At 39.6% G+C, this 18,385-nt stretch overlaps 1 protein-coding gene across 1 annotated transcript in view; it reads left to right on the top strand.

Annotated features, from left to right (window-relative positions):
* Window positions 1-18,182, top strand: part of LOC135880007 (rapamycin-insensitive companion of mTOR-like) — a 67,534-nt gene extending 49,352 nt beyond the window's left edge. Inside the window, exon 4 of the mRNA XM_065406076.1 lies at window positions 18,004-18,182. Coding sequence (XP_065262148.1) covers window positions 18,004-18,072 — 69 coding nt within the window. The 3' untranslated portion in view covers window positions 18,073-18,182. The remainder of the gene's footprint in view (window positions 1-18,003) is intronic.
* Window positions 18,183-18,385: the final 203 nt, after the last annotated feature.

Here is an 18,385-nt window from a genome sequence, read left to right as displayed (position 1 = left end):
TGCCCAGCAGCAGTTCAGCTGTCCCTCCCCCCACTGCTGTGCTCCTGCCCTGCCCTCTGCCTTGGAGCTGCTCCCGGGAGCTTCCTGCTTGCTCTGTGTGTGTGTGTGTGTGTGTGTGTGTGTGTGTGTGTGTGCGCTGATATCAGGATGTTCCCCTGCTCCTGCCCCCGCTCCGTACCCCCTTTCCACAAAGCGGAGGAGGGAGGGCTCGGGGACAGAAAGGAGGGAGCTTGCTGGAAGCTGTGGCTTCCTGTCTGAACTGGCTGATCTGCTTAAAAAGGCAACGTACTTGAAGTAGGGTCAGCGTACTTAAAGGGGCAATGCACGTCTCTCTCTCTCTCACTCATGCACGCACCCCCCAGCACTTTGGAAAGTCAGCACCTGTGCAGCCCTGCATGTGCTGGCAGGAGGAGGGAGTGGTGTGCTCTAGCTGGATAGTGTGGGCTCATCATCATGTTCACTTTTTGCAGGGAAGTATTTGCAGCCACTGCCCTGCGTCTGTTGTGTTTCCTACCTCCTGCTTCAGTTCTTGCTGCCTTGTAGAGTGTGAGGCTACATTAACAACAGCGTATTAACCCTTAAGGGCTCAGCCAAGTGCTAGTTCATCATTTAGTAGAAAGGCATTCCCTGTGAAATATTCCACCCTCTTACTCCACCACCTCAACCAAGCTTCACAATCATTCATTGCTGTGTACAATATTAAATTGTTTAAAACTTATACTGTATATGTATCCCTGGAATCTGGGGAAGAGGGCGGGTGTCTGGGCTGGGGGCCATGGTTGGGCTCTGGGGAAGAGGGGTGCGGGTATCTGGGCAAGGGGGTCCCTGAAACTGGGCTCTGGGGGTTCGGGGGTTTGGGTGTATTGGCTGGGGGGGGGGGGTGCAGCTGGGCTCAGGGAGGGGAGAAAGGGGGCAGAGAAATAGGAACTGGCTTGTCATAGGGGTTTCTCTAACTCTCTACTCCTGTGGGAATTTTGGTGTGTCTCTGTATTGTTATAGACATACTTGCTGACAGTTTTTTTTTTAAATAAATTACCAAAATAATTGAAATTGGTGTGATTATGTAGTGTTATTTTGACAAATAAAATTTGCAGAATTTTAAAATATTGTGTGCAGAATTTTTAGGCGCAGAATGCCCCCAGGAGTAATAAATACTTGTGGATTATACTATGGGCTTGTCTATACTTACACGCTGGTTCGGCGGCAGGCAATAGAACTTCTGCGTTCGATTTATCGCGTCTTGTCTGTACGCGATAAATTGAACCCAGAAGTGCTCGCCGTCGACTCCGGTAATCCTGCTCGGCGCGAGGAGTATGCGGAGTCGACGGGGGAGCCGGTCTGCCGCGTCTGGACCGCGGTAAGTTCGAACTAAGGTACGTCGACTTCAGCTACGTTATTCACGTAGCTGAAGTTGCATACCTTAGTTCGAATTGGGGGGTTAGTGTAGACCAGGCCTATGAAAGGTCATGTCATCCTCATGAGGATATCACAAATGGATCTAACAAAGCACAAAAAAAGTGTTTACATGCTTAATTCTATAGCCAAAGTATGTTTTCATATTCTTCTTCACAGGAGATCCTTATTTCTTTTGGCAACTGAGAATTCATAGATTCATGACGTTTAAGGCCAGAAGGGGACCATAGATTATATCATCTAGTGTGGCCGCTCTATCCCAAGCCTTACATTTCACCCAGTTACCCTGTATTGAGCCCTGTAACTTAAGTTTGGCTAAAACATTTATTCCAGGAAGGCATTCAGTGGTGATTTTAAGACATCCCAGGGATTGGGAATTTAACAATTTTATTTGTGGCTTGTTCTAATGATTAATCACCCTCACAGTTAAGAAAATGTGCCAAATTTCTAATTTGATTGGCTGGACGCTAAAGCCATGCATAATTTTTTGTTATACCTTTCTCTGCTAGATTAAAGAGCCTTTAGTACCTGGTATTTTCTCTCTCTGAAGGTGCAACATTGTAATCAAGTCACCTCTCGTTTTGTTTTTGATAAACTTTAAGGCTATGTTTATACTCCAGCTTATGTCAGCATAACTTACATTGCTCAGGAGGGTGAATAAATCATCCCCCTGTGTGACATAAATTACACTGACATAAGTGCCAGTGTGGACAGTGCTGTGTTGGCGGGAGAGCTTGCTTCCATCACTTGTGGCAGCTGGAGTAGCTGAGCCAATGTCTTAGAGTGGCTAGCTGCAGTGCTGTAAACTCTCTAGTGTAGCTGTGCACTAAGCCTATCACTGTAAGGCATTTTCTCTAGTTCGACTCAGTAGTGATGTAAATGTGACTGGTGGACCCTTATCTGTTGGCAAAATCCGTATCTAAAAGTGTAATTAATTTTCAATCCTTCTCTTGACAAGTCAGTATGGTGATGTGACTGCATTAATTTTCTACGTTAGATATTGGCTATACGTTGATCTGATCTGCCCTTATGTTTATAATACATAGTCTTTTACATGTTCTAGGTCCTCTACTAACAGTAATGCATTAGATCCATCATCGTAATGGACAATACTGGCTCTGTCGGAGCGTGCTTAGTGGGGAGAAGAAACCTAGGAATAAGTATCTGGTCACTGTTTCTGTTATATTTAAATTGTATTGCTATAGTTAAATCTCTAATCTTGCCATCATAAATTATTTATGAACAGAGTGGAGTAATTATTGAGGTTGCAAAATCAAGTACTCAAAATTAAGCTATGGCCAGTATTAAGGTTGCTTATAAATACTCTGTGCATAAGTATTTATTATGATGCTGTGTTTAATATAGACACTAGTTTGGTAGAATTTATTTAGATTAAATTCCTCCTGTATTGGAACTGTACTGATTATAAAATTAATTTGAGTTTTAGTGAGTCCTGGCATTTGATGATCCACATAAGAAACTGTCAGTTACTTAAATATTTACAAAAAATATTCATGACTGAGGATATTTAGCGGGAGCATGCCAGATGATTGGAATGGTCACTCCCTTTTCTTGCACGTATGGCTAAGAAATTCCATTCAAAACATGTTACTGTATCTGTTGATCAGCTGAACTCCAAATGCAGGTTTCAAGCACAAAACTGGTGGGTGAGTCTGTGTTTCAGTTGGCCAGAGAAGCAAAGATTTACAACTGAAAAGCAGTTAATTTGAGAAACACTCTGAGTTCTGTAGATGTTGGGTGAATTTGTTGCCCTCAACTAAAGTACTAAAACACTGAGGGGGCAAATTTAGGCTTATATCAAATCATGATGATAATACTTTAAGTGTGCAGGACAATCAGTCATTTGATCCATAGTGTGTCAATATTATGAAATTGGTAGTGACTCCAGTATTAGATTACAACAAGTATTGTTGAGAGGACAACTGAATTTTCTGAAACATTTTGAATAAAATAGTTTAATAACTCTTCCAGGGAAAACAATTAAATCAATCAGTTTTGAAGTTTAGCCCCGAAAGGTGTTTTTTTTTTTTTTGTTTTTTTTTTTTTTGTATGTGTGTTTAGCATCTTTTAGCTAAACCACCACAGTTACTGCAAATCAAAGCACTAGTGACTATGATAATACAGAGGGAGTGTAGTTTTGAACCCAGAATTCTGGGTTCTAAATTTTAAAATTAAACGGGGGAAAAAATCCTGTTTGGCATAAATCTTCATTAGAAATCATGTCCACCAAACCTAATAGCTTTCTTTGTCAGGGCAACAAGCCTTGTGGATGGGGGGGAAAGTGGTAGATGTGGTATATCTTGACTTTAGTAAGGCTTTTTGATACTGTCTCGCATGGTCTTCTCATAAACAAACAAGGGAAATACAACCTAGATGAAGCTACTGTTAGGTGGGTGCATAAGTGGTTGGAAAACTATTCCTAGAGAGTAATCATCAGTGGTTCACAGTCAAGCTGGAAGGACATATCAAGTGGGGTCCTGCAGGGATCAGTTGTGGGTCCAGATCTGTTCAGTATCTTAATCAATTATTTAGATAATGGCAAAGAGCGTGTACTTAAAGTTTGCAGACGATACCAAGCTGGGAGAGGTTGCAAGTACTTTGAAGCATAGGATTAAAATTCAAAATGATCTGGACAAATTGGAGAAATGGTCTGAAATAGGATGAAATTCAATAAGGACAAATGCAAAGTACTCCACTTAGGAAGGAACAGTCAGTTGCCACACATACAATATGGGAAATGACTGCCCAGGAAGGAGTACTGTGCAAAAGGATCCGGGGGTCCTAGTGGATCACAAGCTAAATATGAGTCAACAGTGTAACATTGTTGCAAAAAAAGCAAACATCATTCTGGGATGTGTTAGCGGGAGTGTTGTAAGCAAGATGCGAGAAGTAATTCTTCCGCTCTACTCTGTGCTGATTAGGCATCTAGTGAAGTATCGTGTCCAGTTCTGGGAACCACATTTCATGAAAGATGTGGACAAATTGGAGAAAGTCCAGAGAAGAGTAATAAAAATTACTAAAGGTCTAAAAAACATGATGTAGGAGGAATTTTTTTTTTTTTTAAGTGAGGTTGTTTGTTTAATGTGGAGAAGAGAAGATGGAGAGGACATAATAGTTTTCAAGTACTTAAAAGATTGTTACAAGGCGTAGGGAGAAAAATTGTTCCCCTTAACTTCTGAGGATCAGATAAGAAGCAATGGACTTAAATTGCAGCAACGGTTGTTTAGGTTGGACATTAGGAAAAGCTCCCTAATTGTCAGAGTGGTTAAGCACTGGAATAAATTGTCTAGGGAGGTTGTGGACTCTGTCATTGGAGATTTTTAAGAGCAGGTTAGGCAAACGCCTTTCTGGGATGGTCTAGATAATACTTAGTCCTGCCTTGAGTGCAGGGGAATGGACTAGATGACCTCTCGAGGTCCTTCCAGTTCTACAATTCTGTGATTATAGCAGATCTTCAGCCACATAAGGTTAAAATCAACTTTCTGTTTTAAAGCTTAGACTCTTCTAAGTGCTCTGAAATCCACATGGCTTCTCAGAATATCTTGAAATGTGGTATGCAGGGTAGGATTGGTGATCCCCATTTACCAAGGGATTTCTGAGATAAAGCCCCTTGGAGTGGGGGAAAAAACTATTAAGATTGACACATTCTGCAAACACTCTTCTCCTGTCCCCAGCCAAAATTGTCTCAGTCACTGGACATTTACCCCACCTTTGGGGGGGGGCAATTGACAAAAGAAGGAAATTCACTGACATACTTGATTACCACTGGACGACATTAACTCTGTGTTAACTCATGCTCTTCCAGAAAGTTGAGTTTAGCAAATCTCAAAGGCTGAAAACCATGAAATAGAGTTAAAGTACAGTTCCACAAAATCTTAACACATACCTGCACTCTGCCTTTGCGCTGTACTAAACAGGAGCTACCTCCACCTCCTCTACACTCAAGCGCTTAGCCCTACTCAGAAAAAACCCTCACATCTGTTTAAATTTTACAACCCCTTCACCTTATGCATGCAGTACCACTTATCGCTAAATTTCACTTTTCATTAAGCCCATAGTCCACACTCCTATTCTAATTAACTGTTGGCAAGCCCCATTGCAAGAAGAAGCCCTGCTACTAATGCAACCTAAGCAACACAGTGCTGAAAGGAGGCATACTAGATCTTTGAAAGTACTCGTGCACCTCTTTCCTTTAATCACGCACGGCGGTGAGGTGGGCGGTGGAGTCATATTTCCTCCCCCATCACCTTATATAACAATCAGAACTCAGCCGAGCTGCTCCATCTAATTCCTGCATAATTCAACACATCTACACCTTACACAGTGAGTGCATCTGAAGTGCATGCGAATTATTACTAGTAGCTCAAGGAAGTCAAAGTTAAGGTTACATTGGCCTTTACCTCAATTCTGTACTTCTTGGTTTTAGAAGTTTTGAGTTTTGCTGAACTTGACTTTCTGGAGGTGCACGAGATACCGCCAGGCAACCTGAACTTTGTTCTAAGTAAGTTGTTTTTTAGGCTTTGTCTACACTACGCACCTTTTAGCGACATGGCTGTGCCGCTAAAAGGTGTGCAGTGTAGCTGTTGTTTGTCAGCAGGAAAGAGCTCTCCTGCCGACAAAGCACTGTTCACACTGACGCTTTTCATAGACAAAACTTTTGTCATTCGGGGGTGTGGTTTTTTCATGCCCCTGAACGACAGAAGTTTTGTCATTCAGTTTCCAGTGTAGACAAAGCCTTAGTGATCAAGAGCTTACAGATCTCCCAGTGTCCATCGTGTACTTCCATTGTCAACCACTTTCTTCATGATGCTGCTGCTCTGTTTTCCCAGCTCCACAGCACCACTTCCTCTCATAAACATCCCTACTCTACTCCCAAACCAGCCTTATTCCTGTCTACAGTTTTACGCCAGGCTATCATTCTAACTGCAGGCTATTGATAAAGACATGGTATTGTCCTAGTTTCCTTTCTTCTCTGAGAGCTGGTCTACACTAGGAATTTACTTTGGTATAGCTACGTCTCTCAAGGGTGTGAAAAACCCAAACCTCTGAGAGACGTAGTATACCAACCTAACCCAGTGTAGACAGCGCTATGTTGACAGGAGAATTCTTATATCAGCCTAGCTATCCACTGTCAGAGAGATGGATTACTACGCCGATGGGAGAATTCCTCCCATCGCCATAGGTAGTGTCTATACTGAAGTGGTACAGCTGCACTGCTGTAGTGTTTTAAGTGTAGACATACCTTAAGAGTTGGAAAAAGGTTGGAAGGAGGGGGGCTAGGGGCATGGCTACACTCAAAACTCCAAAGCGCTGCCATGGGAGTGCTCCCGCAGCAGCGCTTTGGAGTGCGATTGTGGTCGCGGTGCCAGCGCTGGGAGAGAGCTCTCCCAGCGCTGCAGGTACTCCACCTCCCCGAGGGGATTAGCTTACAGCGCTGGGAGTGCGGCTCCCAGCGCAGGGGCACTGTTTACATTGGCCCTTTACAGCGCTGTAACTTGCTGCGCTCAGGGGTGTGTTTTTTCACACCCCTGAGCGAGAAAGTTGCAGCGCTGTAAAGTGCCAGTGTAGCCATAGCCTAGGAGAGACAAGCTGTGCTTGTTAGGCAAATTTACCTGCAAGGCTGCCCATCCCCCAATATTCGTAGTAATGGAAGCACAAAGGAGGGTAAAATGGGAAAGGGAAAGGTTAGACTTGTAGGCAGATTTCACTTAAGATGTATCCTCCAAATCCTCAAAATTTCTCACTTGCACAACTTAACTCTGACCTTTATATTTCTTTCTTGATAAATACATTATAGATTATTCTACAAGCGTGTTTCTTAATCTTGCTGATTAGAGGTAAGATTTTTACATCTGTATTTTTTGAGGAATTAGATGTATGAGCTGTTGGTGGTTGTAGGCTGGTATTGAAAAGGAGTTTGTTATGGCCTACGGAGTCTGAGTGTGTTGGAGTATTATTATGTTTCGGAGTTAAGATATTAGATTGATCTAGATTGTAATGTTTGTAACCTGGATAGGTGATTTTCCATTGTGAGTGGTTTGATAGGAAATGCAAGTGTAAATCAGTTTTTTAAATAAACTTCTGTCTCTTGGCAAGAGTTTTTAGAATATTTGTGAACGATTTTTTTGCTGTTTATTATTTATATTATACTCTTAGGCTTGAAAGGGGTAAGAAACCTCACAGTAGGCAAATATGAGATTAAATTTATTCACATGAATTTTTTTACAATTTTTATAATTTAGGATTCTACAAATGGCTTCTGAATTATATACTTGGAATCCAGTGGATATTTCCACTGGATTACAATTGCAAAAGTAGAGAAAATGCTGGTATATAAACCACTTGTAATTTCCTTCCCAAATATCATTGGGGTGGGGAGAAACCCAAGGAAATTCATAAAGTTTAACATGAAGGTTTCAATATTAACCAGCAAGAAGTCCGGAAACTTGAAGATCTTCCTGTGACCACATAAATGAATCAAAGATGGGTGGGTCCTCTTTAGGTTTGGTAATGGGTAAGGCTAAGATTTTGTCATGGATATTTTTAGTAAAAGTCAGGAACAGATCACGGGCTTCCGTGAGTTTCTTTATTGCTTTGTGACCTGTCCGTGACTTTTACTAAAAATATCCATGATAAAATGGGAATGGGCTGGGCAGCTGCAGGGTGGTTGGGAGCTCCGGGGCCCCCACCACCTGTGAGGGTTCAGAGCTCCAGAGTCCTCCTGACCCTTGTGATGGCAGGGAGTTGCAGGGTCCCCCTACCCCCTCCCCAGTGGTGGGGAGCTGCGGGGATCCCCCTGCTGCCACTGCAGTGGGGAGCTGTGGGGGGCCTCCCCATGGCACCTGAGGGCTTGCGGCGGTCCCCCTGTCCTCTGTGGCAACCAGGGGACTGTGGGGGTCCCCCTTTGCCGCTGCTGCAGTCGGGGGGCTCCAGGGTACCTCTGCTGCCCATGAAGGCTCAGAGTTTGGGGGCCTGCTGCTTCAGGCGGCGGGGGTACCTCACAGCTCCCTGTCGCTGCGAGAGGCGACAGGACCCTGCAGCTCCCAGCCACTGGAGCTGAAGTCATGGAGGTCTTTGGAAGGCACGGATTCCATGACTTCCGCAACCTCAGTGACAAAATCGTAGCCTTAATAATGGGAAAGCAAGCAAATGTTCAGTCAGATGGCCAGCAGTATATAAGCATTCATGTTTTTATGGGCTGCTAGTCAGTAGCATTAGGTAAAATTAAGTATGTTATGAAAAAATAAATGTAACATTTTCAAAATTATCCTATTTATAGATATTTTTCTGTGGTAACACTTGCTGATGTGATGGTTGAAATGCCATTATTTAGTGAGGACTATATCCTAAGAGTTAAAGCTCCTTTTAAGGTGAGGGCAGAGGGAACTGGTGATGTGATCTCTTAACCACGTGCATGTCAAACAACCATGCCTACCTTCTGACATCACTTCAGTAGATAAAGTAATGAGTATAGCTGACTCCAGGCCAACAAAATCCTAAAGGATTTTGTTTGAAAATTCCTGGAATGTAAATACATACCTTTTCTTTAAAGTATGATGTATTTTTTTTGCAATTAAATTATCTTCAAAAGTCATTCCTTTTTAAAGAAAATAAATCTGAAGCTAACACATTCAAATGTTCCAGAATGGCTAGAAATCATAACATTAGACATGAGTTCTGGCCGGAAAAGTCCAAATTAATTTATCTGACTTCTGCATGAACAAAGATCCCTTGGTTCAGTTTTACCAAATGTAGGTTTAGTAAAAGTGGGGTAATATTTCTGCCAAATCTGAGGATTTTATTTTATTTTCATACTCGCCTGTTCTTTGAAAAATACTCACGTGCTGCAGTTCAATATATTTGTTCAATAGCTATTTAGAATATTGGTGTTGACTTTTTTCAGCTTGCTTATTACAAGTGTTACAAGTCCAGTCCTCTGGAGAATGAGAGTTTGCAGGTATGAATTAGGAAGAATTAGTTTTGCAGGCTCTATGAATTTTTGCTATTATAATTAAAATGCTACTAATAGGCTTGAAAGTTTTTTTTTTTTTTTTTTTTTTTTCATAAGAGCACATGATGGTGGCAAAAATTAAACTGACTTTTTAATGAAGCAGTTCACTAGGCTTGTGTAACAGAAAAGACACTTCATTTTTCTTGGTTCCATGCATTTCTCCTGTTCTGTAAAGATCATAATTACTATTAATTTTGAGTACTAACACTGGAAATTTTATATGTAAAGATGACATGCTCCTTGTACTAAGGATGTTGTGAACTAATTCAGATGCAAATTATATGTGCTGTGCCAGTAGGAGTTGGATGTGTTAGAGTCGAGCAGTGAACATCATTTTAGGGCTTAACAGAAGCGTGTTCACAGGAGGGATTTTAATGTGGAGAGGTCTGATTGCACAAGGAAAGCTGTTGCAAACTTTGGGGTGAAAAAGGAAGAAGGCGCATGGATTAGGTGAATGAACGGAGTGAAAAAGTGTAGAAAGAAATAGGAGCAGAGATGTAGATGTGGGCAAGATTGTGCAGTTCTCTGAAGGCGAAGGTTGTTAAACTTGCTGTGTTAACTGAAGGGAGATGGTGAATGTATTTGAAAATTGGGGTGTAATTAGTAAGACATTGAGAGGAAAATGACTTAGACTGCAACATTTTGTTCTGAAAAAGAATGAAAAGAGATAGTAAGCAAGTTAAGAAAGTTGTGGGGGTTCTTTTTGGTGAAATGTTGTCAAAGCTGTTGCTGCCTTCCAGTTTACTAGAAATTTTGCCCCTTCCTGCTGGATGAGAATCCAGCCTCAATGGTCCATATATTTGCTGAAATTCACTGTAGCAAGGGCAGAATGGAGAAGTATAAGGCAGAACCTTCAGTTCATGCAGTATATAGTAAGCTGACAGCTCAACAGGATAGGCTGTGTGCCTTTGGTCCTTGCATTGGCTTCTAGTCTGCTGCCGTTGCCTTTTCAAGTTGTTGTGTTAACACTTACATTCATCATTGACTGACTGTGCGTGACCCAGCATGACAGCTATGTTACTGTGGTACAAGGTGGTTCAGAAAGCCTAGGATGAAACATGAAAGAGCCTCCAATAACGTTCTGTCAAAGAGATTCAGCTGTGTAACAAACTTTCAGAATAGACTAGTTCAAATGTAGATTCTGTGGCCATCGTTGGGGCATGTCACAAGGCCTTTCATTATGATTTAATTCTTCTGTGAGTATCTCACTAATGTATTACGTATTCATTACAGTTAATAGACTATATTCAATTTTATATATGCTTTGGACCTCCTGTGGTTTTGCTATTTTGAGCTGCTGTTTCTAAGTCATGCTTCTATGGTGCTAGAATTGCTATGACTCATCCCAGTAACATGAACAACTCATGGGTGACAGTAAGCACGAAAAGATCTTCATTGAAATATGTGGGTTAAAAAGCCACTATGTGGCCTAGCATAACATTTTTGTGCTAATATTAAATTAACCATTCCAGGAATCTGTTCTATTTTTCTTTTTGATTTGCTGTTGTATTGAAATATGTGAATTTCAGAACTGAATTATGGCCAGTAAATAAGAATGAGGGACAGGCTGAAAAGGTGTATTAATGTTAAAACTTAAAACTAAGTCTCTTGGTATGCTTGGATTAATTCCAGGAATTTAAAAGCTATACTAGCCCATTTCCATTTTAGTAAACTATACCTCTACCTCGATATAATGCTACCCGATATAACACGAATTCTGATATAACACGGTAAAGCAGTGCTCCGGGGGGGGGGCTGCGCACTCCGGCGGATCAAAGCAAGTTTGATATAACGCGGTTTCACCTATAATGCGGTAAGATTTTTTTTTTTTGGGGCTTCCGAGGACTGCGTTATATCGAGGTAAGGGGTGTACAAGAGTACCTAAGCCAAATATTGGAATGTACAGGACAGTTTTGTATTTTGGTAATGTTTGAACTCGTAGATATATAAAATGAAGTGCATGTTAATTGTTAAATGTGAAGGTCAGAAGTCCTTGTGATCGGTGTATCTGTTCTTAAGAGTTTAGCATTCTGTACAAATAGATTGACGTGCTTAAGGCATATGAAGGTGAAATAAGAAGAATTTGGCAAATTAATAGATTATAGATTTGTTCTAAAACTTAATGTAATTAAGAGGGTTTCGTTGACTAATAAGAAAACTTTCAGATGAGATTGCAACCTCTTCATTATATATAATAGGAGTACAGACGTACAAAAGTTACCAGATGCTTTTTATATTTATAGATATATGGGCTTTAATACTGAGAATCTTGTGGACCATCTGCCCCTCCCATTTGTGATTGTGTGGAGCACCTCCCTCCTCATTTATGATTCCATAACACGTGTGGCAACTACAGTGATTGCTTGCATGGAAAAAGTAATATTAGAAAACTAATGTATTTTTAGCTGATTTTTACACAATTTAGCATCAGAAAACATAGAGGAACCACAACCTTGTGATCATCAAGTTCTTCATGGATCACCAGTATTCTGTGGACCATAACTGGAAAACAGCTGTGTTAATTTGTGAAGGACTGAATTTCTACAGTCTTATTTTATGGGCTTTTGAAATATATAAACTAGCGTTAGTGAAAGGTGCCAAATTAAGAAGACTTGTAATCTTAAACCCTCTATGAGTATGTCTACAATGTGTGTGTTTAAAAAACAAAACAAAACAAAAAAACTTGCAGCAGAGAGTCTCAGAGCCGGGGTCAACTGACTTTGGACTTGCAGGACTCACACCAGTGGGCTTAATATAGCAGTACAGAGTCATAGATTTTTAAGGCCAGAAGGGACCATAATGATTTTAGTCTGACCTGATTCTAGTCTGCACATAGCAGGCTACAGAACCTCACCCACCCACAGCCTGAGCAGGAATGTCTACATCACTATTTTTAGTTCCATAGTTGACATGGGCTTTGAAAAGCTCTGCCATGTGTGCGTGTGGCTTTGTTTTTATTTTGGAAGTTTAGACATATCCTAAGAGATTCAGCAGTGGCTTACCATCAGTTTCAGATCCCAAGGCCAGAAGGGACCATTTTGATCATTCATGAAGAGAGATCTCCTCCTAGCAACTTTCCTACACTTGGGTTCTTATGCTGTTCTCTGGGCCAAAAAGGACACATGTTCTGTGAACAAAAGTTTGAGAAACCACTAAGATACATAATGAGTCAGTGTAATAGTCTCCATTTTCATGCCAGTGTTTCAACCCTGATGAGACAGAACCGTTCGTAGAGGGTAAAATAATCGCTTATTCCCCAAACCTACTTGGTCTTTGGTCTTGGTTAAACTGCCAGCAAGAATTCTTGTTGTGCAGAGGTATTATTTGTACTTGTATTTATAATCTTTATTGATTTTTACATTTTATTGTAACTTATATTAGTGAAGTTCACTAAGTGTTAGAAGAATGTTTGTTAGGCTCAAATCTCTCTCAATAGAAATGATTTTGTATTTGAACAATAGTTGAACTGAAATGAAAAATCTAAAGTTCTATCCATTTTATTATTGGAAATTTTCACAGCATGTTCTTTCCCCCCGTATCACTCCTTCCTCAACATTCCAACTTGAGGGAGGATTAAAGGGGGAGAAGAAGAATGAACATAAAGATAATATTTTTAAATGTGCTTTGCATAACATACCATTTAAATTATTCCAGATATGAACTTCATTCTTCATTTAAGTAATTAGGGATCAGAAGGGAGGCATTGTAAAGACACTTATCTTTTTATTTAGTTGAAGACAATGTTCTGCAAGATTTGAGTTTCCAGTGTTGTCATTGTATTTGTTTACACTGTGAACAGTATCTTTTAATGAACCAGATTAGAAACATTTACAAATGGTTTATTTGTTGAGTAATGATGATGTGCTCAAAAATGAAGTCTTATGTTTTATGGAAAGAGAACAAAATGCTTGTAAAATCAAATACCTTTAATTTTTTCTCCTTCACATATGCAACCCATCTTACTTTCTCCTCATCTTAAGTCTCTTTTTTTACATTAAGATCTTTACCTTGCCTTCCTTATAGCAAGCCTAATTTTTAATATTACTATTTGTAACAGTGCCAGGCACTTTACAGGGCAAATAAAAAGACCAAGACCGTGCACTGAATTTCTTAAAATCTGATTTTAAACATGATACAAAATGATAGGGCAGAGATGAGAAGAGGAAGGGCGAAGGTTTCATCAGTAAGATCATTGTGACTATGAACCCATCTTGGTGGTTTAATAGGAAGTAGCTTTTTAATCTAATGCAATTCCTAAAGATGACAGACTGGGATTGTAATCTATGGCTAGACCATGAACACACAACAATAAATTAAGAACACAATTCTCTGGTTGTAGATAACTTATACTTTTTTACAACTCCATTCATCCATCCTGCACGGATACATCTCTTTCATCTGTACTTTGTCCAGATTCCATTATGGCAGGTTTCCTGAAATAGTTCCAAAATCAGTTCTGGTATGGTAGACCTTTTATTCCATAGATGGTCAGTTAGTGCAGTGTGGTCCAATCCACACTGGGCCAGAAAATTTAAATCACCTTGATATTATGTTGTTGTTTCGGTTGATTATATAGGTATCGTTATAGTTCTGCTTTTTTAGTAAATTTTGTCTGTTGTTTCTAGACCAGTGGTGGACAACCTGCGGGCTGCACGCGGCCCGTCAGCGTAGTCCGTTGTTGGGCCGCGAGACAGTGTTTTACATTGACCGTCCGCAGGCATGGCTGCCTGCAGCTCCCAGTGGCCGTGGTTCACCCTTCCCGGCCAATGGGAACTGTGGGAAGCCGTGCGGGCTGGCCGCCGCATCCTCAGCTCCCATTGGCCAGGAACGGTGAACCGCAGCCACTAGGAGCTGCGGGTGGCCGTGCCTGTGGACGGTCAATGTAAACACTGTCTCGCAGCCCGCTAGTGGATTACCCTGATGGGCCGCAGGTTGCCCACCACTGTTCTAGACCATTGTTTTAATTTCTCCTCTCCTCCTCCATTTGTTCCCCCTCCATAATGCAGTTGTGTTGTGGAAATGAAGTAAGTAGAGTAACGAAAGTAGAAAAATAGTGAGAGGAGGAGATATACGGTGAAGTCAAAGATGAAGGGATAAAAATGATCAAAGGGAAGAGAAATAAGGGACAAAATCACAAGTACAGGAGACATCATGAAATAGGCTTGGCAACAGGGAGTTAGTGAACTAAATCTAACGTCAATGCAGATGGACCAGTTAATGACAATGGCTTGCATGGAAAGGTAATATTAGGAAATTATTTTATGTATTTTTAGCTGAGAAGTTATCTGGAGACCTTACAGAAGAAGTGAGAAGCCCTGATGAGAACAGTGAAGAGATCTGAAGATGTTGTCAGGGTATTGTAGGCTGTGATAGTATGGTTTTGATGCTCCTACAGTCCATGGAGATGAAGTCTTTAAAAAGCTGTTCTCAGATCCCTGGAGAGTTGCTTCCACTATTGCAGTAGTAAAAACAGAGGGAGCTCAGTGAGGATTGGTGGGGTTTGGGAGTGCTGGAAGGCATGTGTTCTTCTGCGCTGATGGAAAACTGAAACTATTGCAGTCAAACCAGGTTTCTTTTTTGACCAGTTTTAAAAAACAATAGAATACTGTCTGTTGGTTTGAAGAGAGAATTCCAGTGTTACATGCTACTTTTGTAGCATATTACATGGTATATACCCACTAGTTATAGTTAATGTCTGGCTCTTATATTAGTGTGAATTCTGTATCTGTATATTCTTTTTTGCTCTCCAAGTAATAGTCTTAAAACTATTAGGCTAGAAACAGAATTATGGAACTATGTGTGTAATCAGATTAAGTTATGAATTTTTCCTTGCAAGTCAGGGTTAGATTAAGCCTATCTTTCTTCAGGAATAAGTTTCAATATATTGAATTTGATTATTTTCTCAAAGGAACTTTATTGGAGAATGGATTGGACAAAGCACTAAAAATATACTATAGAGGAGAATCTTGCAGATATCTAATGTATCTTAAATTATTTTGTTATGATTCACCAACTTTGACATGGTGGACAGTCTTCCAACTTCCCTTCTTCAAAGAGATATTACTTTGTAATTTATAACTAATCCCATTTTAAAGTAATTTACAGGCCAGTGATGTAATCTTAATCCTGGTGCATGATACTGGAAAAACTCCGCTTTCTCTTATGCTTTGCAGAATTATGCACGCTTTCAGACCTTGCCAATACTACTGTTGTCTGAAATTGTTTCCTAGTTTTCACGCCGCCTTATACAGGAAAAAAACAAATCTATCTAGTCAGTAGAGAATATTTTTGCTCTTTGGAAAGATTTTTTTTTCATACTTCAAAATTATCATTCAGATTTTTCAAATAGTGAAAATGCTTGTTAAGGATCCTGAAGAAAGTTCTATGAAAGTATAACTTTCTTGTTTCACAGATATTTACATTTGGGGGGAGGGTGCGTGAATAATTTTTCCTAAAATGATGTACCTAAATAAGTATTGACTCACTTGTCTAGAATACAACAAAAAACCACTTTTAACAAGTATTTCCTCACACTGTTTTGTCAACCAATTTTTACACTTCATAAGACGCCAATAGAAATGCTAAAGTGGCCATAGGCAGTCCAACATTAATGGTGTCTCAAAAATAAATACTAGGATGTGACACACTGTCATAACCAGTTAATGCATGCAGATGTCTGGTGTTGAGCTCACTACAATTTGGAAACAAGGAGAAAAATTAGGCCTTTATATTTTTAAATTTATTGAAATTACCTTGTAACAATGTGTGTACTTATTTTTAAGGCAAATACATAATCCCAAATATTTCAGAATAGTTTTGAAGCAAAATGTAGCCATTCTAGATCAAGTTTTTACTAACCGGTCTGCTCCTTTTTAATTGTGTTGGAGTTCAACATACAACTGTTTGGGGTTTTTTTTTCTCACAATATAGAAAAAAATTAATTAAGCAAGATGTACTTACATCTAATTACATGTATTTGTGAAGTGTTTTTAAATTTAAATGGCCACAACATTGAAAGGACTAAGAGTCACAACATAAAACCTAGAAGGGTCACACTTTTTGCAGAAAGTATACCTAAAAAATCATTTAAATCTAGTCTATCGTCAGCAAAATCTGTTTTTTTAAAACAGAATCCTATCTAAATGATTTGCGCTCCACTGATGACAGGAGTCTGGGTGACCGAGGTAGGGAGAATACAGAACACACATTAAATATTTTGGCTTAGTACATTGAACAGTAAGTATATTGGATACTAAATTTTAAATATTACATTTTGTTATGCAATTATTTATTATTATTGATGGCACTAAACACACAGTGAATACTGAGCAGAAATATAGTAAGAATCTTAGGCAAATATTAAAAATCACTATTTTGAGGTTGATATACTCCTTTCTTGTTGAGTTTCTCATTGTGAGGGGTTTTGGTGTATGTCAGTAAGATCATTCTGATTTACATTCTATCAGCCTCTGATGTCAGAACAGAGGGGGCATATGCAAAGTCTATTCTGTTCAACCAGTGTTACTCGCTGAGGTTCTGGAAGTGCTTGGAAGAAGGTTGAGTTCCAATCTTGAGTGGGATTTATATTGTACTTGAATAGTCTAATTGTATCACAGGGTGGTGAGGCTATTATTAGAGGAGTTTTAGTGGAAAGGCAAAGAGTCAGTGTCTTTTTAAAAGGAATTGTCAGGTCCCACTCAAGAAGCCAAAACTAGATGTTGAGGTTATTACTCATTATCTTATTTCCAGTCATCCTTCTTTAGGGAAGATTGTGGAGACCGAACACTGGCACTTTCTAGACCTTTTTCTTGACACCTTTGTTTGGTTTTAGGCCCAGATATGGTATGGTAACTGTACTTCTCAGTCTCTTGCTGGAAAGTCATGGATAAAACCAAACCATTCAAAAGCGGACACTAATTACAGATTGCCTCCCTTTTTGGGTACTCAACTTGACACCTTGGGCCTCATTTGCTATTGATTTTGAAGAGCTATGGTAGTTCAGCACCTCTGAATATCAAGCCAATATTACATTGGACACCCAAAATCAGTGGCTGCTTCTGAAAATTTTGGTCCAAAAGTCTTTGCTGCTGTTACAAAACATGGAAATGGACCATCTGTTGCTCTGTGCTTAAAGAACCCTCTGAATGCAGATCTTTAAAAGAAAATGCATTGACTGTAGTCCAGTTTAGCCCTCTCCAGGCTTTTTGCCCAGTCACCCAACTAGTGCATGCAGCGGATCAACTGATCAGGGTTTCAAGAAGACACGGGGAAACAGCAATGAGAGGCAATTCTGTTGACTCTCAGGCTACACTGTTACTGTACAGCTTTGCAAAAGGACTGGGTATGTCCACTGTTAAATGAATGAAATATTCTATATAAAAGTAATGGTTGAGATTTTTAAAGCACTCTGAGATTGACACATCATCTGTTAATTTTCATGGAAGAAGTGCTAAATCCTCTAGATTGTTTTAAAAATATTGCCTGAGATTTTCAAGCGTTAAAGAATAAATCTGATTTTTAAAGCGTTATCAAACATGAGTATTTTATTTTGCTTGCAGCTTCTTTGTAATACTGGCCACACTGAAGAAAAATTAGGTTTTACCTATGATGACATCATAATATGGTAAGTATTCTGTAAATTATTTCTGAGCAATATTTGGACACTAAACAATATGCGTTTAAAGTAGCTGTTTTGAATGAAATGAAAGAAAACAACCTTAAGTCGTTTTAAAACCCTATTCAAGTTTTTTTGTAGTTCTTATTTAATGTTTTAATATTCCATAACACACAATATGTAAAATCATACAAGTATAAAACAGTTTTATGGACATAGGAAAGAGAAACTCAGCAAATAATAAACCAGAACAGCATTTCTAGGTAAGGCACAGAACTCATGCGGCATTAATAATGAATGTAAAGTAAAATAAGAGTATTTTGAAA

The sequence above is a fragment of the Emys orbicularis genome, chromosome 6 (genome assembly GCF_028017835.1).
Source record: "Emys orbicularis isolate rEmyOrb1 chromosome 6, rEmyOrb1.hap1, whole genome shotgun sequence".
Lineage (NCBI taxonomy): Eukaryota > Metazoa > Chordata > Testudines > Emydidae > Emys > Emys orbicularis.
This window is presented reverse-complemented; position numbering and strand designations above follow the sequence as displayed.